Here is a 25,779-nt window from a genome sequence, read left to right as displayed (position 1 = left end):
TTTAGTACTACCTCGGGGGTGCGTTGTCTATTCTCCCAGGCCTTCTTTGGCCTTCTCAAAAATCCACTTCAGGTGTTCCGGTCTGTTTACTCGTCTGATCTGACGTTCAAAATTCTATTTTCGCGCTGAGAATATTTATACAAAAAGCGGTAATCGTACACATTTGCCTGCGGAGCAGACAGTAAGATGATAAGAGAAATCAAAGATAATGCGACAAGTTCAGCCCGACATCTGCTGTTGCTTCAGCTTCTCCTTCTCCCGTTTCTGCTGCTGTCGAATCATCTTCCGAATATCCCTGAGATCAGGTGGGCGCTCAATATTCAGTTCCGCCCTCAGTTCATCAACATCCTTCTCCAATACTTCCTCCCAGTATACATTAATCAACTCCTTGCTTCCAAGTCCACTTCGCACGGCCCACGGCAAATGCAGTGACAGGAAGCGCTCTTTCTCGGCAGGCTTCATTTTCACAAACGCGAACAGACTCAAGCCCGTCATTGGCAGGAGTGTGTTCAAGAACTCCAGCGCCTTCAACGCCAGTTCACCCTCTACAAAAATGGGAAGTCCTGTCACCGCGTGGTAAAAGTCGTGACACTCCCGGTACCGCTGCATAACGTAGGCGCATTCTTCATCATCTATGTAGTGGACTTGATCCCGAGTGTCTGGTGACACACCTTCGCGATCAAGCCATGTGGCGTATGTTCGGCCAACGGAGTTCTCGGGAAGGGTGCGGAGGTAGGAAAGTTGGAGAGTGTCGGAGGTGATGCGGGGACGGTCGCGTAGGATGCGGCGGCCTGTTGGGTCAGAAAGCATGGCATTTCTGAGACGGTAGATGAAGTACGGAGTAGCAGTTGCTTCGCCGAGAGCTGCGATTAGATCTAGAGCTACACGTTAGTGATTATGTTGATTTATAGAAGTATAGAATAGGAATTCAATTGGAAAGACTTGGAAGCCAACGGTCTCAGTACAACATAGGCACATACCTGCTCTGCGAGGATTGATCAGAGACCCAATTGCTGAGCCCACGGCCAGCGCACCTCGCTCAATGGTTGTTAATGGGACATGGCCGGGATAGTTTGGCGGCGGGCGGTTGAGAACGGAGAAAGGGCGCAATGCGCATGTGGAAAGCTTGTGACCCGGAACGGCCAGATTTCGAAGCTCAAAAGCTCCACGCTTTCCAAACACCGACATGGTGAATTTCAATCCTTGGAAGCTAGAGATCACCAGATTTGAGAAGGTGAACTCGAGATGATCGTACGACAATCGGGAATACGGCGCATCAGGTCCCTATCGGCTGCCCTATATGGCCGATAAGCGGGTTATCGATAAAAACATTACTCCACAGCCCTCATTGGATCTGATCTGCACGGCACTTACCTTGACACACTCCATTGAATATTGATGTTGAAGCTTTGTGGTTGCTAGTTCTCTGAGATGATCCTCGGGAATCTTCTCACTATAATTTCTTTTGTCTGCCATTGAACGTCTGGTTTGTTCCCCCGTAAGCCTTGTACTGGTTATATATTTTTTGACAAATTCCAGATCTACAGAAATTCTCAACAAGTGCTCTCCGCTGAAGCTTTGAAAATGGATCCCAACTATCTGCCTGGTGCCAATCATGAAGCCTTCACCGAATGGGCTCTGTCTCAAGGTGTAGTCACCGATGCAGTCACCCCGGCGCGTTTCCCAGGACGCGGTTTAGGAATGATGGCTACGCGCAAAATCAAGGTAGGATGCAGCAACCCAATTGGAAGTGCACAGAATACTGACCAAGCCTCTGTATATAGAAAGGTGAAGCTGTGGTACAAGTACCTACCGACGTAATCTTCACAGTGGACCAAATTCCTGAGCCATTCAGGTCCCAGTTTCCTGAAGGCACAGCCGTGCAATCAATCATGGCTGCATTCTTGACTCACGGTAGCGAAGAGGAGCTTGAAAAGTACCAGCTGTGGTTCAAAGCCTGGCCCACCCGTCAAGATTTTGAAGATAGCTTGCCCTTGCTCTGGCCAAGGGAACTAGGCGGTCTTACCTGGCCAGACAGTGATGTCACAACCGAGTCCGTTTCAATTCCCAATTTGCTTCCCCCTTGTATTGCCGGTCGGTGGAACTCTATCGAGAAAGGGCTGCGAACGAAGAATTATGAAACAGAGCACCAGGACCTGGAGCCACAGCAGGAAATACGGCTACGCAAGGCGTGGACAGATGTCACTTCAGTTCTTCCGGAGACTGACTGGCGAAGCTTTTCTTACCACTGGCTCATTCTTAACACGAGAAGTTTCTATTGGGTTGGGCCTGATCAGGAACCCCCGGAGAATCGGAATGATGCGATGGCTTTGTTACCTTTTGCAGATTATTTTAATCATTCGGATGTCGAGGTATGTAACTCTTGGGGATGATGGGTTGTTTGGTCTGACACTTTCAATTACGATGCAGTGCGATGTCAAATTTGATGAGAAAGAATATACCCTTCGAGCTACGGAGGATTATGAGAAGGGCGATGAAGTCTACATGAGTTATGGAAGTCATCCGAATGATTTCCTCTTGGCTGAATGTGAGTATTGTTCTGATACCCTTATTTATATGTCTACCAAACTGATTTTCTTCAAGATGGCTTCTTCCTTGAGAAGAACGAATCAGATTGTATCTACCTCGATGACATTGTCTTCCGTGACATTGACAACCCGGACAAGCAGGAGGAGCTATGGTTGAACCAATATTATGGGTTTGTTCTCCAATTAATCGTTTTTAACATACAAATTTCCGTTCGCTAATATTTGACAGTGAATATCAAGTCACCCCATATGGGGTTTGTTACCGCACCGAGGTTGCAGCGTGTCTAATGTACATGAAAGAGGAAGATTGGAGGAACCATGTCCTCGAGGGTTCGACTGATAATGTGGATGTCCAAAAGACGGAGACCATCATCAAGGGTTGGCTGCACACATATGCTAAGGAGGCGGATGCAACAATGAGCGCAATAAAGGTAGCTCTTGAGTCTAATGCGGTAGTTCAAATACACCGCCAAAAGGCAGAGACGTTGCTGCGCCGTTGGGAACAGATCAAGGACATCTGTGAACGCGCTTCAGCGGTCAGGTTAGATGATTGATCAAAGCACTTTATGAACATAGAAGTCTCCGTGCGGGTGCTGCTTGTGCGAATATAATGCCGACTAAGGTAGCATCCTCATGTGAATTGATCATTTTGCCTTGGTGGTCGTAATTTGATCGGCAAATTCATCGACCGTAGGGACGCCGTCAAGAGCAAGTGGGATAGAAGCATTGCTTCTGCGTTCATGGATAATCGCCTTAGATTTGACCAACAGTCTGATCATGTAGTTTAATGCGCACTTGATGCCCAACTCCTCTCCACGTTGCACAACCCAGCCATTCATGTGCTCAATTTCGGTCTCAGACCCTGCTCTCAAATCGTGAAGCATTGAGCTGGTGTTCTTTGAGGTATTATTGGCCATAGCCAATGTGATCCGGCGCAGCCGCTCAGGAGAGAAACGCTCCTCGATTCCCGGGACCCCTTGAAGCTCAGGAAGAGCGTAGATCACGCTCGAGATTTCAAAGAGAAGCAGGCGCATGATTCGGGTAATATTGAAGATGTAGAGTAACTCGCCGTTCGTACAATCATTCAGCGCGGTCAGGGGGTTGATGAGACAGTTCACTGCCAGCTTCTCGAGTTGATATTGGAGTAATGCAGCAGGCGTGTCGATTGTAGCAACCAAAGATGGAGTAAGGGCCAAAAGGCGTAAAATGTATTTTGTGGTGGGAGCCCAATGAGTATCATCCTCGGCCAGAAGCGCTGGAGTTTTCTCCGAGATAGTTGGCGCGAAGACCATGGTACCGACACCAAGATGGGCAACATGGAACTTGTCGATCCTAGTCAGACCGTGACTGACGACGCCCTGTACATAGGTCGGACGATCTTCTGGATTCGGAAATAGCGAATGATTGAGCATCTCAACAACTCCCATGCCATTTTGCACGAGGACGATAGTTGATTCTTTTGTCAAACGATGCTTGACAGACTTGATAGCCGTTTTGGCAACACTGGCCTTTGAAGTAACGATCAAACACTCAATGTGCTCATGGTTCACATCGGTCGATATATCCTCGACTTGATCGAGGGGAATGTCGGACTCGAGCTTTTCCTTGCTCTCGTCCTTCAATACTTCCTGCCATACGCCATCAGATAACACTTCAACATCGAACCCAGTCTTGATGTCATCCAATCCGTTATACTGGAGAGATATGCTCTTCTTCTTGCGGCGGAAACCCTGATAGACAGACCAATTGTGCAAAAGCAATGTTACTGGCGGCCGGGATTTTCTGGAGGCCAGAGCATGCGCAATAAAGCAGCCTACATTTCCAAGACCGAGAATATGTACTCGCCCGGACAATGGGGCATTTGTAGTCTCGCGGGACACGTCTTCCACGTCGTTCATCCACGTCGATGCATATCTGACCATCGGTCTTTCACTTATCCGTGAGCGAGATTGATAACATAGGTCGAAAAGCCCACTCCGCCATAGCGGGCGGCGGACAAATAATGAAAACACTGTGAAGGTGTGTCGGGGAACCCCGAGTAGGTGCCGGAGGTTCGGAGATGGGTTGTTGAGAAGGAATTCGGCGTCAGATACAGTGAAGCGGTTCGATTGCAATTTATGCCCGAATTCGAAGCACGATATCAATCATTTTTTGCACTCTCCCGCCACAAAACGTACTCGCGTAAATGAGAAAAAAAAAGGTCGCGCGCTAGACATGCAGAAAAGTGATGCGCGAAACGATCCAGGCCGCGAAGCTCCACCGCCCGCAACTACCGCCTCAGTTGCACCGGCCTTAATTTTTCTTGTCGCCAATTCCACTTTTATTGCGTACACCCACTCACACCATGGATTCAGCAAGTTTATTGCCGCTGCTTGAGCAGTTGGATGACCATGTGGATGATTTGGAGGAGGCTCTCGAACCACTCTTGGGTCAATCCCTGTCCAAGACCTCTAAAAATTTGCCTGTGATGGACAAAGCTAAACTTCACGTTTTCGTCACCTACACACTCGAGTCTTTACTTTTTTGTATGTTTTATCAAGAAGCTACTCCGTTGATTTATGCTAATGCATCTTTAGCCTATTTACGACTATATGGCGTCAACGCTACACAACATCCAGTGTACCGGGAACTCACTCGAGTGAAACAATACTTTGCGAAGATCAAGGCCCTAGAAACTGAACCCGAGCAGCGAAAAATGACACTTGATAAGGGGGCTGCAAATAGATTTGTCAAGCATGGCCTTGTGAGTTACAATCATACTATGGCATGAAGACTTGCAACTAATAATATTCAGGCTGGCAACGAGAAATACGATCTGGAGCGGGCAGAGAGAGAGGCCAAGGAGAGGGCGCGCGCTTCTTTCAAAGCTGCCATGATAGCCAAAAAAGATGGCTGCTGAAGCGCAGAACCCCTCGGCTCAAAACGACGGCGCATCCAGTGCTGCGCCATCCACCGCACAGTCCACGGCCGACTCAGACCTCGATTCCGATGAAGAGACAAATACCGACGCTCAACCAAGTGGATCGGACAAAGAGAAAGTACAGAAGCAAAAGAAGAAGGAAGAGAAAATCAAGGCCAAAAGCAAGAAGGCACGGAAGCTCAACAAAGCTGAGCGCAACGACGAGAAAAGAGAGCGACGAAAGAAGAAGGAGAAGACACGTAAGGCCCAAAAGGCATGATATGCATATTGTCGCCACTGTCTGCAAGGCCGATCCTCAAACTTCAACGTTTTTATTGTTTTCGCCAATGAGCTATACCTGGGTTCTTGGGGTTTGCAGTTCATGCATGAGGCTTTATCATTACTACTATCTTCGTGTCTTTTCAAAATTTGTATATCATGATTTAGATACCCAACAAGCCTATTGAACCGCGACCGCTTTAGTGTACTTCGTAGTAGAAATCCCGTTAACGCCCGCAATGTCCTGGTCCACGTGATGAACATACAGCTTATATAACCCATCCAAACCAATCACATTGCATAGAATTTGCATCGGAGTTTGCCTGTTCACCGACTGACTCAGCTTCTAGCTTCTTCCAGTCTCCACTTGGAATCCTTATATCTACTCTTCTTTCTTGACAACTACCGAGTCTCAGTAAACCCGTTACTACCCACACACATCACAATGCCTCGCCAACAACGCCGTGCCGCTCCCACCCCCGCGCGCAGCGCTCCTTCTCGCCCTACGGCTGCTCCTGCCCGTCCGGCCCCCTCTGCTCAGCAGCAGGCGCCTCACTCGACCGCCGCGGCTCCCCAGCAGCACGCTCCTCCCATGCAGGCTGCTCCTCAGCAGAGCGCCGGTCCCGGTCTTTTCGGCCAGATGGCTTCCACCGCTGCGTAAGTGCACAGCCCCTAAACCGACCCAGCTGTTTTGATATTTTTTTTTTCTTCTCCGGCTTCAACCTCGGGTAAATCCCGGACTACATATCTCTTTTTTTACCTCCGGAAAAACATCGCTAACATACTTGCTCTTGGGTTATAGTGGTGTCGCAGTCGGTTCCTCCATTGGCCACGCTATCGGTGGCTTCTTTGGCGGTGGTGGCTCCAGCGCCCCCGCTGAGGCTCAGCAGGCGCCCCCTCCTGCTCAGTCGCAGGGCATGGACAGCGGTCTCTGGCAGAGCAGCGCTACCAACCAGTCCTGGGAGAACCCTGCCTGTGAGGCTAACGTTCGTGACTTCCGCAACTGCATGGATGAGAACAACGGCAACATCAGCATCTGTGGTTGGTACATGGACCAGCTGGTACGTTTCTATCCCAATCCTTCCCGCATCTGTTTGTCTGGGACTAGACACATTATGAACATGCTGCTAACAATCTTATAGAAGGCTTGCCAGGCTGCTGCTAAGCCGTACTAAGCGTTTCCTGACGGAAATGAATAGACGGTCTTTTTAATGCAATTTTCTCATCTGAATCCCCTTACTGGATGTAATCATTCTGCATCGCGACTCTGGCATCGCGCTTTTGTACACTATACCATCTCTTCTCGAGTTTATACCAAATCAAGACTTGATCTCTTAGCCTTGAGCTGATGGCAGATATGTCCACTCGTGGCTGTTCAAGAGACAAACCAATATCCAACAGATTCAATTCTTAATTTAATGTAGAAGGTAGGGTTTCCGATTAACAATATTTGGTACCGAAAAAGCGGCTACGAAGCTGTGCTACAGCCATTGTTGCCCAATATAAACAACTTGGTAGAACCTAATTTCATCAAGATGCAATGGTTCGAATAAGTAATCATATGCAATCCGTGAACGCCCGTGAAGATAATCATGGCTTGCTCGGCTGGAGAGTAGCCGACCATCGAAATTGATCAGTTGTCCTTCCTGTCCTGATCCCGTGGCTCAAAATTCAACTTTCAAATGATTAGCGTCGGAATGCGCAGGGCAATCAAGATAACGTACTTGGTTTCCATTATAAAATTGGCTGTCCTTACGATCATTTTGTTGATCTCCGAGCGTCCGAATGTTCAATCCCGTATTGCGTGGTCGTTGAGTGTTCTCCGAGGATGCAGATGTAGATGCAGACGATGATCCACTCCCAGTTGCAGCTGGTGCAGTCGGCCCATACCCAATCAATGACCCCACTAGTCCTGTAGCTGTGCTTGCAACCGATGAAACAGCGTTGTAGACAGCCGAAATGCCACGAACAGGCAAGCTAGATCCTGCAGTGGAATATGCATCTGTGTATGATGCAACGGGAACCATGACCAAGTTGGCGGTTGACCCCAGCCCCAAGTCCTGAAGTGACTGGGTTTCCTCAGAAACTGAGAGCGTTCGACTCGGAAGAGGAGTCAAGATATGCTTAAGATTGTACGGACGCTGTTCAGTGCCCATTTGGCCATCCAGCCAAGGGCGCACATCGCTGCGAATCGTCTGTGTCGGTGTAAAGCTGGACCGGACAGAACTTCCATCGAATAGTCGCACTTGTAGTCGATACTGGGTGGGGGGCCCACGGGGCACCGGTGGCTGTGGCTTGCGCTCTTCGCTAGAGGGTGTAGCTTTCTTGCTGGGAATAGTCTGCTTCGGCTTTAGGGGTTCCTTTTTTGGTTGGGCGACCGGTTTCTTCTGCTCCACTTTCGGTGGTTGGGGCTTTGCTGGTACTGGCTTCTTGGATTGCGCATTTCTTGTGGCACTTTCCGCAGTACTGGTGTCCTGACGGGGTTTCGGCTGGGCTGAAGAGGAAGCCTCACGGACGGTCTGTGGTGTTGGGTATTGTGCCGGCGTGATATTTGGAACAGGCGATACAGCAGGAGAGCTGCTCTGTGATTGTTGAACAGGCTCTGAAGGAGTTTGGCCCTTCACAGCTACCCCAAGCCGGCTCTGAAAGATATCCTTTGAGATATCAGGCACAAGGTACTCCTTTAATGTACCATTGCTTCCATCCCAACCAATTAGCCAGGACCATATAATGCCAAGAGGCAAGCAATTTGACATACTTGATAACGATAACCGTCGGGAATTTGGCGATAGGGCATAGCGACGTCAAAAAGCCAGCTTCCTGAGATCCGGCGGTAATACGTAATAGAACTGCTCCGGCGTCAAGGATTTGGGCAATCTAGAAGAATGATTAACAACCCAGGCCTGGGGAACAATTCTGCGTGATGCAATAAACTTTACCTCTTCACCAGCAAAATACTCTTCTTCCCACGTCGAGCTCGTCTGGTTCTCGTCTGCACATGCACCGCGATTAGGTGGCTGGCTCTTGCATGCGGGGAATCACTATCACTGACCTCGGACGAAGCAAACAACGGCCTTGGTTTCCCTCAGGGCAAGGGCAATGCCGTCTTGAAGACTGCCTTCGTAGAAACTGGTCATTATCGCATACCAAGAAGGAATAATCTGTCAATTCGAGAAGTGCTAAGCAAGTAGACAGCTGTGGAGATGCGGAGAGCAACAAGCGGAAGCCACAGCGTGACCGCCTAGAATCTCCGAACCAAAATCCGGATAGAGTCTCGTACCCCCGATCAACGATCATTCATTGCACTTTCGACCGATTGAACAGCTTCTTTTTTGTTGCTGCTCAATATGCGGCCCATTTTTTCGTTCCTGCAAAGAACTGCCCCCACGGCGTGGACTTTGCCCACCCGAGTGGTCCGAACCACCAACGCGACTTCAAAGCTGGACTCGATCTGCACTAGATGTCGCCCGCAACAAAGGCGCCAGTTCACGAAAACTCGAGAGCTCACCCAGGGTCTCTTGGATGTTGATAACCCCGCAAAACTTGTGAGGGTTAATCAGAAACATGGACCGGGACTCATCATTCTTGGTATGTTGCGTGACTTCCTACAGTTGGAAATTCTCCGACAATACCATATCTGACAAACATTTTGCGCATAGCATTGATCCCGATCATCGCCTTCGGCCTTGGAACGTGGCAAGTTAAGCGATTGGACGAGAAAACCAAGATGGTTGCCAAATTCGAGGATCGCCTAGTTAGACCTCCGCTCCCCCTCCCGCCGCGCATCGATCCAGAAGCCATTGCCGAATTCGATTACCGTCGCGTGTATGCCACAGGTCATTTCCTACATGACAAGGAGATGCTTATTGGACCTCGCATGTTAGAAGGAGAGGATGGGTTCATGGTTGTGACTCCCCTCGAGCGTGCAGACGGCCAGAGCACAGTTCTCGTGAACCGAGGCTGGATTTCTAGGAAGATGGCTGATCAGAAGGATCGACCCGACGGTCTACCGGAGGGTGAGGTTACGGTAGAGGGATTGCTACGAGAGCCGTGGAAAAAGAATATGTTTACGCCAGATAACAAGCCTCTGGAGGGGAAGTTCTATTTCCCAGACATCGAGCAGATGGCTGAGCTAAGTGGGAGCCAGCCCGTGTGGATTGAGAGCACTATGGGTATGATATTGCAACTGCAGACTGATGAAATGAGCCCAGACACTGACTACTTCGCAGTGCCTGATCTTCTTGAGTCGTATGACCGCCTGGCGAAGGGTATGCCTATCGGCCGCGCCGCGGAAGTCAATTTGAGAAACAATCACGCCCAGTACATCTTCACATGGTAAGTACATATCCTATACGTTAGAACCCTTGAGTTCCTTGAGCGTATTGCTTATTGATTTCCAGGTATGGCCTGTCTTTGGCGACATCCATTATGATGTGGATGCTTATCCGGAGAAAGCCCAACGAGGCCTTGCGCCGAGTTCGCCAGAACAAGAGCTGGTAGTTGGCTTGGTCGGGGTGTTCCATATTTGACGCATTTCCCATCGGTGTTTGGAGTTCTTTTTTATAGATTTCTGATTGGCGCAAGACATTCACGGAGGCATAGCTAGCCTCATATCCTGCTGAAGCTCCTTGGGCAAATACTTTTGCGCCAAAGAAAACATGGTTGTCGAGTTGTTGATATGGCGTTGTCTGGGCTAGAGTCAGCAAAATTGTTTATAGGCTGGGTGTTTATCTAGCATAGCTGACCTTCTCATGAGCATTGTGACGTCGCTTTCGTCAATTGTTTTTCGTCCCGCATGCTTGGAATATCCCGCCAAGTCTGTACTCGCCTGCTCGAAGAACCATGAAGACGCCTGCTCTATGGCAGCCATTGCAGCTTTGTCGAGTCTGGTTTTTGATCCGGCCTTTGTGCGCGCAAAACGTGTCGCTAGCTTCTTGACTACACCAGTAGGTAAGTTGGGAACAGGAATTCCATATCGAGAAAGCTTCTTTTCCTTGCTTTGCACTGGCAGTCCCTCGTCTCGCAAGCCGCCCCCAATCATACCGGGGCTCTGGCTTCTGGAAGCAGGCTGTGCAACATCGAAGCCGTCAAAGCCCATAAAATCACCACCAGCATCATCATCTGATGAAAGTGAGCGGGCAATGGGCTGAATGTCTGGTGCAGACAGCTCGAATCCGTCCATGTCGCCTAAATGCTCATCATCTGGGTCATCGATTGCCGCTGGAGGCGGAGATGGAAAGTCGAGGTCAAAATGGAACCGACCGAGATCCTCCGTCTCTCCACTGTTTTTCATATTAGCCTATACTGTACCATAAGACAATACCAATTCCCCACTAGACTTACCCTTGCTCAAAATCGCCCCCACTAACCATCGTATCCTCGTGGCCATCATAATCACCCACGATACCCGTACGATCTCCGTCATCAGAGTCACTTTCCAGCTGTATACCCCCGAAATTTTCACTAGGCCTCCCAGCACCAGGCATCATAGAAAGTCGTTCCCGGTCTCGAATGGCAAGGTCTCGAGGGTATTCCACAGATCGATATGTGATATCATCATCATCAAAAGCTAAAGACATGCGAGGTGGCGGCGTCTCGGAGCCCGCTTCCTCGCTCCCGTCCTCGCTCTCCTGAATAGGCAAAGAAAGCCGTGGCGGCTCAATCACCGGCTCATTGTCAAGCTCTTCAATTTCATCCTTGAGCTCTTCAACGGGTTGGGGTTCTTCTTGTGGCGATGATTGAATTGGGCGAGAGACCGGCGCCAGCGCTCTGCCCAGATTCCTTAGGATATCAAACGTGGTCTCACGCTGCATCTTGCCACTTCGTCGGCGGTCACGACCAGGAGTATTCGTAGCACGTTGCTGCCGTGCGCGAAGTCCATACGGTGTTGCTGGAGCCCCTGTGACCCGCGCCCGGGGGGTAAATCGAGATGCAGATCTTTGGGCGGATGGAGTAGCTGTAGTGACAAGGCGGCTGGGTGTGAGTGGGTATCGTGTATGGCTCGGAAGTCGCTGCAGCTAAGAAAAGTCAGCTAAATGGTTTTCAATCTTTGTTAATGACAGCTTTAATTACCCCAGTCACTTTAGTATCTCCAGACGGGGTATGAGTCCCAGCACCCGAATTGCGCAATGACCGACGGCCACGAGGATTCGGGGTCGACATCTCCGTGATTTAAACGAGGATATCAATCAAGCCATAAAACCCAGGAGGCCCAAATCAACGAGTAGAATGGTGGGATTAACATAGATTACAATGAACAGAGAGGAACAAGATCTGAAGTGTTTGATGCGCGTCGGCCATAACAATGCGGGCCCGCGTTTAATTGGTTGACCGTGTTTCTTATCGATAAGGCCCGCTGACTTAGCTGCGGATTTTCGAGCGGACTTTTTTTTGCGACGGTTAAACTTGATATCACCACGATTTCCAATTCTTGTGCAGTCTCAATTACAGGGGTTCTGTAATAATAAGCCAAAATGACTGAAGCTCCCGCACCAAAAGGGCTTTCCGCCAAGCTGGACAAGAAGCGCAAGAGGCAAGCAGACGACGCTAAGCAAGACAAGCCCGACACAGCGCCTGCAGCAGCTCCGGCTGCCTCGGCAGATGGTCCGAGCAAGAAGAAGCGCAAGGGAAAGAAGAAGCAGCCCCAGGAGGATGCGAATGCGCAGGATCGCAAGAACGGCATCGACGAGTCCATTGGGAGGATGGATGGGAAGCTGCTGGCTGATTACTTTGCCCAGAGAGCACAGAAGCTGGACAAGGAACTGTCTGCCGTTGAACTGAATGACCTTTCCGTCTCGGGTATGTACTGCTATTTTAGTCGTGGTACGATGGAAAATACTGACAATTCGCAGATTCTACATTCCTCGATACTAGCGCCTACACCGAGCCCAGAACCCTAGAGAAGCTCCCTGAGTTCCTCAAGACATTTAGCCCCAAGGGCTCTGACTTGTCAAAGTCATCGGAGCAGAAGGGTACTCCCCATACACTTGTGATCACGGGCGCTGGCCTTCGAGCAGCAGACATCGTCAGGTAAGATAAAGACGAAGTCTACTTCACACAAATTAGCACCGATGCTAACAACATGGCGTGCAGGGCTCTTCGACCCTTCCAAAACAAAGAATCTATTGTTGGCAAATTGTTCGCGAAGCATATCAAGCTGGATGAAGCGAAGCAGTTCCTCCAGCGTGCGCAGTATGATTTCCCTCAATATGTCCACGTACCTCATTGTATTACATGTTTAGCTGACGAATCTCTAGGATGGGTATTGGCATCGGAACGCCGACCCGGGTGTCTGACTTGGTCGAGTCTGGTAAGTTACCCGCAATCATGAATGGTCCCAAGACTGTTACTAATTGTGGTTGCATAGGCGATTTGAAATTGAATGAGCTTCAACGCATTGTCATTGATGGATCGCACATTGACCAAAAGCAGCGCGGAATATTTGACATGAAGGACACACATTTCCCCCTGCTGAAGTTGCTTACTCGACCCGAGCTGCGTGAGCGGTATGCGGCGAAGAAGAACAAGACGCAGATCTTGATCTTTTGATTTCAATATTTTCATGTATTTCCATCTGGCGGGCGCTAAAAAGTATAGATCTATATTATATATTACGAACACTGAGTCCAGGGCTCATAACAAATGAACATCCCACTATAACAAAGTAATCGAGGAGCATACTGTACGCGTTTGAAAGTTTGACAATCATAGTTCGAGCAGATTACCCAATTAGGTTGTTATCTGCTCACCGCCCTTTTGATCGCCGGCAGAAATGATTTTCTCTTCCGTCTCCGCCCAATTTTTTTGAGCGTTGCGACATCGGTTTTCTTTTTATCTTATTCCTCAATTACACCTTTTATATCTCAAATCTCTCGAAAATGGGTGACAAGAAGCGCAAGGCTACCGACAATGTGGAGGAGGTGAACGACGTCCAAGAAAAGCAGGCGAAGAAGGAGAAGAAGGAAAAGAAGGAACGGAAGGAAAAGAAGCGCAAGCTTGCCGAGGCTGAAGCTGAGTCTGCCGATACTATGGATGTTGATGAGAAGGATGAGAAGAAAGAGAAGAAGGAAAAGAAGGAGAAGAAGGAAAAGAAAGAAAAGAAGGAGAAGAAGGACAAGAAAGAGAAGAAGGAGAAGAGCGACAAGGAGGAGGAGAAGAGCGACGAGGAGAAGAAGGAGGAGAAGAAGGAAAAGAAGGAAAAGAAAGAGAAGAAGGACAAGAAGGAGAAAAAAGCCAAGAAGGAGACTGCCGAGGACGATACCAGTGCCAATGCTGAAGAGCAGCCTCAGAAGACCGAGAAGACCGAGGAAGCTTCACAAGAAAAGAATTCCCGATTTATCTGCTTTGTCGGTAAGTGCCCGCCAAATCACCGGGCACCCGGATAAGAATTTGCAGCTGATCAAGTCCACAATTCACAGGCAACCTTCCTTTCTCCGCAAACACTGAGTCTGTCACAAAACACTTCGAGAAGAACCCTCCCGCCAGCGTGCGTGTCGCCACCAACAAGGATGACCCCAAGAACCGAAGCCGTGGATTTGCGTTCATCGAGTTTGACAACTACGACCGCATGAAGACCTGTCTCCAGCTATACCACCATTCCACCTTCGACGATGGAAAGTACCCGCCTCGTCGCATCAATGTTGAGTTGACGTGAGTTTAATTCCTAATGTAGATGAGCTACATGTTGCGCGCCGCATGGATGCTCGCAGCTACAATTTGTCCGATCAGATATTAACCAGATTTTACGATATAGTGCTGGCGGCGGCGGTGCTAAGTCCGATCACCGCAAGGCAAAGATCCAGGCCAAGAATGAGAAGCTCAACGACGAGCGCCAGCGCAAGGCACAGGAAGCCAAGAAGGTCCAGAATAAGCACGATCATGACAAGCGATCTGCTCGCAAGGGTGCCACTGGTGCCAACGCGGTTGGTGCTGGCGATGCTGCTCCTGCTCCTGCTGCTGATGAAGATAAATATGCCGGTGTGCACCCCAGTCGCCGGGGTCAGTTGTGGTAAATGGTGTTTATGGACTATATCAAAGCTACGAATTGGGTAGCTGACTGTCCATTGCATTGTTTGATACTCTTTTCCGAGTCCCTTTTCTTTTGTTGTACATCCTGGGACGAGGTCTAAAAAGCCTTGCTATGTTTTTTTTCATGTTTCCTTAGACGATACCAATTTCCGTCTTCTGTGCATAGTAGAATGCAATGAACATTTCCTTTCCATTTGCTTCAGGTCCTGCAGTATTAGCAGTATTACTCCAGAGCTAACCAAGAGGAACCCTATATTTCAAATTGGCGTCATGGCTACATCCATGAATATCCTTAGATTTACAAGAACATGGGATCGAACCAAAAAATCACTCAAAATGCCTATCTATAGATCCAAACGAACGATGGTATCGCCAAAAAGAACGTGGTAGCCCCCATTAGGGAAGAAATGGGGGAAAAAAAAGAAAACGATTCAATGGATTCATCAAAAAGAGACCTTCACGAAAGCCTCAGGCTATCCGGACGCCGTATTAACTATATATTACTCATTATAGCATACGTGAAAAGAGGGAAACGGCCATGCATAACATCTTTACAAGATCTTGCATTTGTTCTTGCGCCCAGATTTAGTGAGAGGGCGCGGGTTGAGAACGGCACTGTATGATATGATGAGCTTCTTGCGGAATTCAGGGCCGAAAATTGAATATTATTCACATACCGGATAGCTTCGTCGAACACGCTCTTCAAGTTACGCTGCGTAAGCGCAGAGCACTCCAGGTACTTATGTGCGCGAATCTCCTTGGCCACGGTCAAGGCCTGCTCGTACGAGACGGGCTCCATCTTGCGGGCTCGAAGGGCTTCAGCGGTCGCGCGATCGTCTCTCAAGTCGAGCTTAGTGCCGACAAGGATGATGGGAACGTTGGGGGCATGGTGATCGATCTCGGGGTACCACTGGAGAATTGCGATCACGATGTCAGTCGTGGGGAAGCAGAGAGGGGAGAGTGAGGAGCTTCGCCCTTTTTCAGGCGCCCTGGGTGCGGCTTTCTTACCTTGGCTTTCACGTTATCGAAGGACGGAGGGCTGACAATGGAGAAACAGATCAAGAAAACGTCGGTTTGGGGGTACGATAGCGGTCTGAGGCGGTCGTAATCTTCTTGTCCGGCGGTATCCCACAGTCCCAAGCTGATCGGCCGGCCGTCGACCATCACGCTGGCGGTGTAGTTGTCAAACCTGTATAGCTGGTGTCAGCACTTCTATTGCACGTTGCAGGATCGGAGCCAAGGGGGAGGACGTACACGGTCGGGATGTACTCTCCGGGGAACGCATTCGTTGTGTACGAGATCAGAAGACATGTCTAAAATTGGTCGAACCATCCTGTCAATCTTTCCATCGCGACTGGAGCTGAAGGGGCCTGCAGATTTGGGGATACTGACTTTACCGACGGCACCGTCACCAGTCACCACGCACTGTTCTCCAATTAGTTGTCTGTGCCAGTGGGAAGATCCATGATTCGAGGGCTCACCTTCAGCGATTGAGTAGCCGGGCCCGTCGCCATGGTGAAAGTATGTACACGGAAGAGGAGAACGATAAGGGCGCGGGTCGTAGAAAGCGAGTACCCCAAATGTGGGATCTGGTTGGTTTTCTAAGGAGCTTCAGGGGATGAGCCGACGTTGAAGCTAGGGGAAAGAGGGGGAGAAAAGGGTGTGGAGACCACCAGAGTCGCGAAAGAATGAGGGGCGGACAGAGGAGCTTACCTAGAAAGACCCAAACGATGTGGAGTAATATATAAGAGGAAAGAAAGAAAGAAAGCACAGATGAAAATGATGGATTCAGCTAAGCCCAGGATGCTACAGATGTTCCAAACACTTTGGATGGTTCAGGTCTCCACATTAAATATTGAGTTACTTGATCGAGCAACGCTCGCATTTCTTTTATATCTGATTTATATTTCACCAGTCTCGCCTTTCAGCTTTCAGGTGGATTCGATCTTCCTATCTCTAGAATAACATCAAATTCATCATTCGTATTGCTCTCTCCACAGTCTCCTATTTCCCGCCATCATGCACCAATCGCATAGGATTCAGATCACGGGCGAAACCTGGCGGCTGGAACGACGCTAAGATTACAGGAATGGACAGGGAACTCGCTATTTATATCCAGACTGACAGCCTCTAAGATTACAGCCGCGACACTCCCCGCTCGCCTCCCAAGAATGTTCCCGCTCGCAACTCCCAGGGCTTCGCTGACAAGTCGGGGATCTTGGACGCGAACTCTTTGAAATAAGGGGCTTGCACATGAGCCCGGACGGCGTCTTGATTCTTATATCTAGAGAATTGTGGTGGTTCAGGGTTAGTCACGAAAATGTCCAGATGCGGGCTACCATGGGTCGTCTCACCTTTCAATGATCACAATCTCATTCTTCTCTTGGACGGAAAAAGCATAGTAGAGCAAGGTATCCGCTTCGTGCTCTTTGACCTTCTTGACCACCTCGGTGACGAGGGCAGCAACCTATCCATGGTGGCAAATGAGAATCTCATTGCTGGAATATTTGAAGGGGGAAAAAGATAAAATTAGAAAAAGAGACGCTCAAGAACTAACCTCTTGGAATTTCTCAGGCTTCGGGTGAAGCACTGCTGCGACGTTGAGTTCTCCAGACATGATGGGATCTCGGGATGACTGGAATAATCAGGAGGCTGCCAGAAACACCAGGACAGACCAGTAACCTTGATTCAGATATCGTTACAATGGACCAGTAGTAATAGATTCAGACAAGGTAATCGAGAAAGAATGGGCGGGACTTTAAGTGCGTAGCGGAGAACACTTTCAACCTCGGGCCGTGGCATGTGGGTCTGCATTGGATGAGGCTGTCCGATCTTCTCCAGATCGCTCTGGGGTGCTTTGTAGGATTATTAATACGCATAAATTCTCATAAATTAGGGCTTGGGACTGTAGTTCTACTCGATTTACCAGAATTCCAAGGTTCATAGTTCGCCTATGGACCAGAGAAAAATCAGGCTCAGTAACACAAGGTGCAGAGGAAATATTCTCAACAATTACTTGAGGATAATGGACAGGTTTCAAGGCCTGTGTGTGTAAAATTGAAACATTGGACGTAGAATTATGACTTGAGATTAAGAAGTTTTGTGATGATCCATTTACCCCATGAATTCTATCGACTTGATACGACATACGACGAAGGACGGACGTGCATGTTTCAGGTTTCAAGGTTCAGAAGAAATTTGTACGACCGGGAGGGCAACGCAATCCCAACGTACCAGTTCCAAATAAAACCCATTCCACTTAGCAACGATGAACTGGTGGATTCGATTGTGGCGGAGTTGTACCTGGGACTAAACTAAACGCAGGCGGAAGTTTGGGTTCAGTCGCAGGCGGCAGCATTCCTGTGGTCTGACCTCATTGATCGCCATCTAACCGCACTCCCCACCGCCAAGCCCACTCAGGTGTCATCGATAATAATAGTCGCTTTCCACTCCTTTTAATACCCCCTCTCCTCCCTTTGCTTGGGACTCGATCAACACCCTTGGATGATGTCCGACTCGGCCCTCCCAGAACCGACCGCCTTGCCCACCCTGGGCGATGCGCCCCCGAGCAGCGCCGGTCGCTCGTCCGGCCATGCCCAAGAAACGCCCGAACAGCCACCTGCCGTCATTTCCGACGAGCTTAAGGCACGCCTCGACAAAGTTATTTACTCAGAGGTGAGAACTGGGCACCCAGGCTATTGGAAACAGCGCATCGGGAATCCCTTGCTAATACGGATGTCGCATATGCAGATCGGTATCACCACCCTCCTGGCTCGATTGAAGCAGAGTGTAGCCTCCGCCAAAGTTCGTGACGCCCCACCAACGTGTCAATTGATAAAGACTGAGCCGATATTAACAGATCTGGACAGGATTTCTCCACCTTCTTGAAGAAACGTGGCGCATTGGAGGATGAACATGCTCAGGGGTTAAGGAAGCTGGCCAAGGCCGTGAACGATGCCGCGCTCCGCAGCGATAATCGCCAAGGCACATACAGCTCCAGCTACAAGGATATCCATCGACTTCACGAGCGCATGGCCGAATGTGGATTGCAGTTTTCCGTTTCTCTCCACCAGATGTCCGATGATTTGCAAGAGCTATCCTCCAATATCGAACGCGGCCGCAAGCAGTGGAAGCAGACGGGTTTAGCTGCGGAGAAGCGGGTCGCCGATGCAGAATCACAAGCGGAGAAGGCAAAGGCCAAGTACGACTCTTTGGCGGAACAGTATGACCGTGTCCGCACCGGTGACAAACAGGGCGGCAAGTTTGGTTTGAAGGGCCACAAATCTGCTGCACAGCATGAAGAGGATCTTTTGCGAAAGGTTCAGCATGCAGATGGGGATTATGCGTCAAAGGTTCAGGCAGCGCAGGCGGCTCGCCAGGAGTTGGTGGCTACCCACCGGCCTCAGGCCGTGCACAATCTCCAGCAGCTGATTGCGGAGTGCGACTCTGGATTGACTCTACAGCAGCAGAAGTTTGGTATGTGCCTTTCTTTTTTTTTTTTCTTCTCCTTTTTCAAATGGCGCGTCCATTGGGATTTTACTAACACGTCATAGCTACTTTCAACGAGAAGCTCCTGCTGGGCCAGGGTCTTTGTGTGAGCCCCATTAAAACAGAAATGAATGGGTCAATTGCGCCCAAGAGCCTTGCAGAGGTTGTTCGCCAGGTTGACAACCAGAGAGATTTGCATGACTTTATTTTGAGCCATGAAGGAAACCCTGGCGCCGTTGCTGGTCCAGAGGTTCAATATCAGCGTCACCCTGTATGTTGCCAAAACCGATCTCTTGTTCGACCCATGCTAATGATCAATTAGACTCTTGGTGGTGGACCTGCCGCAGCCTCGCAACAGAGCCTTCAAGCCAAACGCCAGTCGTCTATTCCCACAGCATTCTCCCAGCCAAACGTTTCTCCCAGTCCTCAACTGGGGAGCACTGAGCGATTCCAGCAGCCACCTTACCCAACTCAAGGGGAATCTCCTGCGCCTCCGCCAGCTCCACCAGCTCAGCCAGCGCAGCCTCCTTATCCCTCCGGGCCAACATCTCACGAAACCCTTCCAATGGGCGCTGCGCCAATGATGCATGCGCCGCAGATGGATAAAACCAGTTTACCTCCTCTGAAGCCCGTATTCGGATTATCTTTGGATGACCTTTATGTTCGGGATGGAACTGCGGTGCCATTCATTGTGTATCAATGCTTCCAGGCCATTGAGCTTTTTGGTCTCGATCTGGAGGGTATCTATCGACTATCTGGCAGTGCCAATCATATTAACCACATGAAGGCACTATTCGACAATGGTAAGCGCTTGGATCTAGTCAAACAGCGGTAATTCGTGCTGATTATCGTACAGATTCGTCACAGATTGACCTTACAAACCCTGAAAACTTCTATCATGATGTTAACAGTGTCGCTGGGCTTGTGAAACAGTTCTTCCGGGATCTACCTGATCCTCTGTTCACATCTCAATACTACACCCAGTTCATTGAGGCTGCGCGTAAGTCATAATCTGTCAAGCCTTTAGCCAACATGTTGCTGACTCAAACTCCAGGCGTCGATGACGATACTCAACGCCGAGATAAATTGCATGCCCTTATCAACAATTTGCCTGATGCTCACTACGCCACTCTACGTGCTATTATTTTGGTAAGCCAACCACTGGTGTTGGTTTTATTGCTCATGCTAATACTTTCATAGCACCTCAACAAGGTTCAAGAACACTCTTCACAAAACCGCATGAATGCTGGCAACATTGCTATCTGCTTTGGGTAAGTTCTCTTGAATTAACATTTCTGAGCCCTCGCTGATATCAAGCCTGCAGACCAACCTTAATGGGCGCCAATTCGGGTGGCAACATTGCTGATGCTGGCTGGCAAGTCCGTGTCATTGAGACAATCCTCAACAACACTTTCCAGATCTTCGACGATGACTAGATTTTCATTCTTGACGGATAATAATGGTTCTCATGCTTGGTGTTTTTCTCTCAAACGAACGGACCCTCTAATGCAGATTTCCTACTCACTACCATTGCGCCTGACTTGTTCTGTTTTCAATAGCATGGTTATACCCACTAATGTGTTACTATGCCGGCTTAAAACAACATTGCACTGTGCCGATGCCTTGTTTGCGCTTCTATTTTTCTTTTTGTATATATACATCATTGGTTTTGGATACGCGCCTCTCATGCAAAAGACATCGTTATGATACATATAATCCAGCCCGTAGCTACTTGGCTAACGAAAGCTCCGTAGTTACTCCTGGAGTAAATGCAGCCAAACTGAAGACGATAATTCGTCCACGGAAGCAGAAGATATAATTGCCTAAATCATTACCGGATTTTGATTGAACTTTGACCTTTGACTAATCCTGAGGCTCAGAGCACTTTTCTTTTCGTCCTATCGATGTTAGGTTCCAAGCTTGTGGGGATGACTCAAGCGAGATCCACAGTTGCCCCTCTTAACGCACAAAATGCCACACTTTCATCAACGGTTCCATAACTCAGTTGGTTAGAGTGTGGTGCTAATAACGCCAAAGTCGAGGGTTCGACCCCCTCTGGAACCATCAGAACTGGATTCGTCCAGCCTTCTTTTTTGTTGATTTTTCTCCCTTTCTTTTGTCCGCTTTTTATGTCCGCAAATCTAATTGATGACCCAATGTGGCCTAGCCACATCTGAAATGACGCCTAACCACGTGATTGAATTTGTGCTGTTTGTTGAGGACCGCGTTTGCGCGAGGCCACTGCCTTCTCCTGCTCAAACCGCATGGTCCAGCAATTGACGGTTCTAGGTTTGCCAGTGGACATGTCCAAGGAATCACTGCAGACAGATGGAGACGTGTCCCTCTATCTGCACGCTGAACTTCTCCCTAACATTCGTCAAATCACCCTCTACATCTCGATTCCTCGCAAACCAGCTCTCCATGCGATTCGACCACAAATACAGCTCTCGGAATCTCGCAAGGCAGTCACGGTTTCTTTACCAGAACCTCTCCATAATGTAACGGAGACGATCAAGTTACCGGCGCGTGTCAGCGATGCCTCTCGCCGGATATTGAATACCAACATGGCCCCAACCAAACAACCCACAGACGCGAGCTATGACTACTCGTTTAGAATGCAGATCGACCCGACTGACCCGACTCTAATGTTGAAAGATGAACTGACCGATGACCATGAACCCTGGACGGCGGCTGATATGTCAACATCGACTCGCATTCGATGCCGTACTTGTGGAACCCACTTCTTGGATGCTTCTGGCCCTCCGAATCTGTCAATTGAGGGACAGAATCACACTGCAGGGTGGACGTGGAAGGATCTTCCAAGTGGGAACTGGGCCGAGATGATGGACTTCTGGCACTGCCACAAGCCGGATCCCCACGAGGATGACCCCAAATCCGAAGCCAATGCGGCACTTAAGATTGAGGAACAGAATGCTCAGATAAAAGGATACGGAGCTGGTAGCCGCGTTGAAGCCATTCCTGGAAATGTTCTCATCGATGTGGCTACGTTCTTGCTTGCAGAATCAGATTGCGTGGGATTAAAAAAGGTGAGATCGATCCGCCTGTAAATGTTACCCCCTGCACTATTTTTATAATCCGTCTTTCTTTAATTTGCTATGATACCCTTGATCTGGGCAACTTAGAAGGAGACCATTTCGTTCAATGTTGTGGCCTTCGATACTATTGCCCTATATCGATACCCAGCTATTCCGGATTCGAGTTGGTAGGTAAGCAGTTCAACCCTTGTCAAAGCTTTGCGGTTCAGTCATCCTCTCCAGTTAGATGGATCTCGTTCTTCATCGCTTACCTTGGGCTTGCTCTAGCTGCCAACTAATTCGAACCTTCTTCGTACCCTTTCAGTCTCCAATGACGGTCTGGGGCTGCCTTTCCCAGAGAAGTGGGATTGACATGAAGACGGAAAGGCACATCCCATGTGGCCAGAATTTTTCCATGTCTGATAGGCCTAGCCTTCAATGTATTGCACTGATCTGAAATTCAATTATAATTACGCAAAATAATCTTGTTCCTACGTATTCTTCAGCTTCACCTGCTGACATGCCATGTTCTATAGGGGAATGAAGAGGAAGCAAAATCAAATCCTACGCCAGCTCAACAAAGAACATTGGACTGTGTATCTTGCAACGCAATCATCGGCATGGAGGATCCCACTGCTAATGGATGGCGCCTGCTGAAGGCGAACGTGGCTCTAAATACCAACGGCCCCGAGGATTCCGAAGAGCAGTGGCAAAGCCACCCCGCCGAAATCATCGTCGCAGCACAATTACTCGAACTAATTGAGCGAGAAAGCGCACGGAGATTCGTAGTCCACTGTGGACAAAAGAGTGGACTTCTGGTACATCTATTTCCTCACCATTGCGTGGACAACCTTACTAATTCAGTATTAGCTTTGGGTCTTCAACCCAGATCTTCGCTATTCCAACTCCAATTCAGGATACAGTGTCAATGCACAACAAGCGATGAAAGTGTTTTATCAGACAACGGAGGATGTTGATTCAATACTGAATCGTGACATGGGTAGACCGTCCCCTCTGTCTCTAGAGGAGCTGGAACTTCCTTCAATGATTTTCCAAGCCTTGTCTGCTGCATTGACGCATAGCAATCAGATGCTGCCTCTCTCGGCGAGACAATTCAACGAGTGGACCGTTGGACTTTTGGATCGCTATAGCCGAGCTACATCAAAATAATGATACCGGAGTGGTTACCAGTCCTACAAGATACTAGTTGTCCTTCATAATCTTCCATTCAATAGTAGCCGGTCATGTATGGCAGTTTATCTAGGCAACGTCAATGGGGTATCTCAGCATCGACCTTTATGTTGTTCAAGTCTACTTTCTTCGTATGATCATTGAATCATACTCGATCATTGCCGAATCATTGAATTTTACTTCATCCGGTCATAAACGGTTGACCGGTCATTTGGCCCCTTCATATTGCATCTGTTGGGGATTAGGCCACCCAGATACTGACAATTTGGAAATGATTGGCAGGGGTGTCAATCACGTGTTAGATACTCGCAGCCTCGTGGGCAGTGTTGTGCCGTGGGATATAGCATTGGCCCAGCAAAGGTGGAGAATGTTGACTACGATACTTAGCTCGGCCTCGGCACCGTTAGCGCTGGTGGAGCAGGCCATTCAGCGGCGTCCACGGTGATTCCCCGCCTTGAAAGTCATAAGCCGGGCTATAGCTCCTGGCAATTCATTGATTTGCTTACTCTCTCACTTGTCCAATTCTTCTGTTCATTTCCTTATTTTGTAAAATCCATATAACTGATATCTTTGTTTGGTTCTTCATCAAGCCTGTACCGGCATGTCAAGTCCTCGCAGCCCGCTCTGGGCGGCTGCCTTGTTGACTCCTTTCGTACTCGCTTCAGCTGATTTGAGCTCAAGTTGCAGCTCAGCAGCTATATCAAAACCCGTCCTTTTTGGTACCGAGATACTCTCAATCACCGCGAATCCAGTTTTCAATCAATCGAACCCCCCTCCAGTATTACAGTTGAACCCACTGCCAGAGACAGATGACCTTTTCAGCTTCTGCAATGTCACTGTCACCTATACACACCCTGGACAAGGAGACAAAATAGCAACACAAGTCTTTCTCCCACTCGAAAATTGGAATAACCGCCTTCTCGGCCTTGGCGGCGGTGGGTTTGGAACCCGACTGCCAAGCGACGATAATCTTCTGAACGCCGTTGCGAGTGGTTATGCAGCTGTGAATACAGATGGAGGACATGATCCCAACCTCATAGGAGTGGGGGAGTGGGCTCTTAATAGTCCAGGGAATGTTGACCTTTACGCTCTGAACAATTTTGCACATGTTGCATTATACGAAACTTCCGGCATTGGCAAGGCTATCGCGGCTTCTTTTTATAAATCGGAGCCCAAGTTCTCTTACTTTGCTGGCTGTTCCACTGGCGGTCGACAAGCGATGATGCTGGCGCAGCGCTATCCCACCGCTTATGACGGATATCTCTCGAGCTGCCCAGCTATAAACTTCGGCACGTTCATCATGGCAGAAATCTGGGCTTACGTGGTCATGAAAACTGCGAGCTCACCTGTACCGGTTTGTGTTCTCGAAAAGTTTACCGCTGCAGCAATCGAGGCTTGTGATGGGTTAGACGGTGTTGTTGACGGCGTCGTCGATGACTACCGAAAGTGTACATTTGACCCATTTGACATCGTGGGGCAAAAGGTCGATTGCGACAGTTCTGAGATAGTCATCTCTTCCGATGATGCAGACGTTGTCCAACGTATCTGGGCAGGCCCTCGCTCAAAGGATGGGGAGTTCTTGTGGTATGGCTTTACTCCCGGTTCTCCACTCACCATAGTCGCCAATTCACAATGCGACTCGGATAATAAATGCACCGCCCTTCCATTCTTTCTTGCAGGAGAATGGGTGAAGTTCTTCCTTAAGAAAGATCCCAACTATGACCTCTCCAGTATCACACGAGAGGAATTCTATGACCTGTTCCACGAGTCGCAAAATTGGTATCGGTCCATAATTGAAACCGATGACCCAGATCTATCTGGACTTGAGCGTTCCGGTGGTAAAATGATCAGTTGGCACGGCAACATTGACGAGGTAATCCCCATGCGTGGCACAAGTGACTATTATGATCGAGTGCGTGCTCTGGATCCCAGAGTTGATGAGTATTACCGTCACTTTGAAGTTCCAGGTGTAGGACATTGCTTTAGTGGTCCAGGTGCTTTACCCAAGACTGCGCTGGATACTTTAATCCGCTGGGTCGAAGATGATGTCCCTCCAAAGTCATTGCCAGGTGAAATGGTGGATCCTGAGAGCAATAAAACTACATACAGAGACCATCCTGCTTATCATATACAGCAAAAGGGGGAAAAGACCGAGGAGGAGAAGGAGTGGGAAAAGATAGACCGGGAAAAGATGGAGCGGGAAGAGGAGGAGGAGGAGTGGGAGAGGAAGACGGAATTGTAAACCATGATACTACTATCGGTTTTCTCCAGGGCAAAGATATGAATTACGTCGTGCTTTCGATTTAGTACA

The 25,779-nt window shown here is 49.0% G+C and overlaps 15 protein-coding genes across 15 annotated transcripts; 9 read left to right on the top strand and 6 right to left on the bottom strand.

The window, feature by feature from the left end:
* Positions 1-219: 219 nt before the first annotated feature.
* On the bottom strand, positions 220-1,188 carry coq4 (ubiquinone biosynthesis protein COQ4; the record flags this gene model as incomplete). Its single annotated transcript, XM_057117973.1, has 2 exons — positions 220-875; positions 981-1,188. The coding sequence occupies 2 exons, from the start codon at positions 1,186-1,188 to the stop codon at positions 220-222; spliced, it is 864 nt and encodes a 287-aa protein (XP_056971008.1).
* A 396-nt stretch (positions 1,189-1,584) lies between these two features.
* On the top strand, positions 1,585-3,088 carry N7484_007585 (uncharacterized protein; the record flags this gene model as incomplete). The annotated part of the gene is made up of 5 exons (XM_057117972.1): positions 1,585-1,725; positions 1,785-2,372; positions 2,431-2,548; positions 2,605-2,719; positions 2,779-3,088. Coding segments are annotated over 5 exons (1,272 nt in total), but the record flags the coding sequence as incomplete, so codon positions are not given.
* Positions 3,089-3,193: 105 nt separating this feature from the next.
* On the bottom strand, positions 3,194-4,471 carry N7484_007584 (ketopantoate reductase family protein; the record flags this gene model as incomplete). The annotated part of the gene is made up of 1 exon (XM_057117971.1): positions 3,194-4,471. One exon carries the CDS (start codon positions 4,469-4,471, stop codon positions 3,194-3,196), a length of 1,278 nt encoding a protein of 425 aa, XP_056971006.1.
* Positions 4,472-4,893: 422 nt separating this feature from the next.
* N7484_007583 (Sas10/Utp3/C1D family protein) lies at positions 4,894-5,728 on the top strand (the record flags this gene model as incomplete). The annotated part of the gene is made up of 3 exons (XM_057117970.1): positions 4,894-5,074; positions 5,126-5,292; positions 5,429-5,728. The coding sequence occupies 3 exons, from the start codon at positions 4,894-4,896 to the stop codon at positions 5,726-5,728; spliced, it is 648 nt and encodes a 215-aa protein (XP_056971005.1).
* Positions 5,729-6,172: 444 nt separating this feature from the next.
* N7484_007582 (coiled-coil-helix-coiled-coil-helix domain-containing protein) lies at positions 6,173-6,902 on the top strand (the record flags this gene model as incomplete). The annotated part of the gene is made up of 3 exons (XM_057117969.1): positions 6,173-6,384; positions 6,530-6,788; positions 6,870-6,902. 3 exons carry the CDS (start codon positions 6,173-6,175, stop codon positions 6,900-6,902), a joined length of 504 nt encoding a protein of 167 aa, XP_056971004.1.
* Positions 6,903-7,360: 458 nt separating this feature from the next.
* On the bottom strand, positions 7,361-8,864 carry N7484_007581 (UBX domain-containing protein; the record flags this gene model as incomplete). Its single annotated transcript, XM_057117968.1, has 5 exons — positions 7,361-7,402; positions 7,452-8,424; positions 8,486-8,604; positions 8,667-8,719; positions 8,780-8,864. The coding sequence occupies 5 exons, from the start codon at positions 8,862-8,864 to the stop codon at positions 7,361-7,363; spliced, it is 1,272 nt and encodes a 423-aa protein (XP_056971003.1).
* Positions 8,865-9,074: 210 nt separating this feature from the next.
* Positions 9,075-10,227, top strand: N7484_007580 (cytochrome oxidase assembly protein SHY1; the record flags this gene model as incomplete). Its single annotated transcript, XM_057117967.1, has 4 exons — positions 9,075-9,315; positions 9,387-9,899; positions 9,957-10,062; positions 10,128-10,227. The coding sequence occupies 4 exons, from the start codon at positions 9,075-9,077 to the stop codon at positions 10,225-10,227; spliced, it is 960 nt and encodes a 319-aa protein (XP_056971002.1).
* Positions 10,228-10,315: 88 nt separating this feature from the next.
* Positions 10,316-11,889, bottom strand: N7484_007579 (uncharacterized protein; the record flags this gene model as incomplete). The annotated part of the gene is made up of 4 exons (XM_057117966.1): positions 10,316-10,415; positions 10,473-11,009; positions 11,071-11,744; positions 11,800-11,889. 4 exons carry the CDS (start codon positions 11,887-11,889, stop codon positions 10,316-10,318), a joined length of 1,401 nt encoding a protein of 466 aa, XP_056971001.1.
* A 311-nt stretch (positions 11,890-12,200) lies between these two features.
* On the top strand, positions 12,201-13,275 carry N7484_007578 (uncharacterized protein; the record flags this gene model as incomplete). Its single annotated transcript, XM_057117965.1, has 5 exons — positions 12,201-12,525; positions 12,579-12,756; positions 12,820-12,918; positions 12,984-13,036; positions 13,094-13,275. The coding sequence occupies 5 exons, from the start codon at positions 12,201-12,203 to the stop codon at positions 13,273-13,275; spliced, it is 837 nt and encodes a 278-aa protein (XP_056971000.1).
* A 329-nt stretch (positions 13,276-13,604) lies between these two features.
* N7484_007577 (RNA-binding protein) lies at positions 13,605-14,732 on the top strand (the record flags this gene model as incomplete). The annotated part of the gene is made up of 3 exons (XM_057117964.1): positions 13,605-14,076; positions 14,145-14,376; positions 14,480-14,732. Coding segments are annotated over 3 exons (957 nt in total), but the record flags the coding sequence as incomplete, so codon positions are not given.
* Positions 14,733-15,305: 573 nt separating this feature from the next.
* racA (putative Rho GTPase Rac) lies at positions 15,306-16,268 on the bottom strand (the record flags this gene model as incomplete). The annotated part of the gene is made up of 6 exons (XM_057117963.1): positions 15,306-15,369; positions 15,432-15,664; positions 15,763-15,943; positions 16,009-16,067; positions 16,147-16,179; positions 16,236-16,268. 6 exons carry the CDS (start codon positions 16,266-16,268, stop codon positions 15,306-15,308), a joined length of 603 nt encoding a protein of 200 aa, XP_056970998.1.
* Positions 16,269-16,890: 622 nt separating this feature from the next.
* On the bottom strand, positions 16,891-17,371 carry N7484_007575 (putative quinol monooxygenase; the record flags this gene model as incomplete). Its single annotated transcript, XM_057117962.1, has 3 exons — positions 16,891-17,038; positions 17,109-17,221; positions 17,312-17,371. 3 exons carry the CDS (start codon positions 17,369-17,371, stop codon positions 16,891-16,893), a joined length of 321 nt encoding a protein of 106 aa, XP_056970997.1.
* Positions 17,372-18,258: 887 nt separating this feature from the next.
* On the top strand, positions 18,259-20,678 carry rgd1 (putative Rho GTPase activator (Rgd1); the record flags this gene model as incomplete). The annotated part of the gene is made up of 8 exons (XM_057117961.1): positions 18,259-18,558; positions 18,624-19,230; positions 19,308-19,513; positions 19,565-20,045; positions 20,099-20,242; positions 20,297-20,391; positions 20,443-20,513; positions 20,567-20,678. 8 exons carry the CDS (start codon positions 18,259-18,261, stop codon positions 20,676-20,678), a joined length of 2,016 nt encoding a protein of 671 aa, XP_056970996.1.
* Positions 20,679-21,506: 828 nt separating this feature from the next.
* On the top strand, positions 21,507-23,447 carry N7484_007573 (HECT-type E3 ubiquitin transferase; the record flags this gene model as incomplete). Its single annotated transcript, XM_057117960.1, has 3 exons — positions 21,507-22,289; positions 22,814-23,095; positions 23,148-23,447. 3 exons carry the CDS (start codon positions 21,507-21,509, stop codon positions 23,445-23,447), a joined length of 1,365 nt encoding a protein of 454 aa, XP_056970995.1.
* A 622-nt stretch (positions 23,448-24,069) lies between these two features.
* N7484_007572 (Tannase feruloyl esterase) lies at positions 24,070-25,710 on the top strand (the record flags this gene model as incomplete). Its single annotated transcript, XM_057117959.1, has 1 exon — positions 24,070-25,710. One exon carries the CDS (start codon positions 24,070-24,072, stop codon positions 25,708-25,710), a length of 1,641 nt encoding a protein of 546 aa, XP_056970994.1.
* Positions 25,711-25,779: the final 69 nt, after the last annotated feature.

The sequence above is a fragment of the Penicillium longicatenatum genome (assembly GCF_028827895.1).
Source record: "Penicillium longicatenatum strain IBT 33135 chromosome Unknown contig_4_segment0_segment0, whole genome shotgun sequence".
Classification (NCBI taxonomy): domain Eukaryota; kingdom Fungi; phylum Ascomycota; class Eurotiomycetes; order Eurotiales; family Aspergillaceae; genus Penicillium; species Penicillium longicatenatum.
The sequence above is the reverse complement of the archived record's forward strand: the minus strand, read 5'-3'. Positions and strand labels throughout refer to the sequence as shown.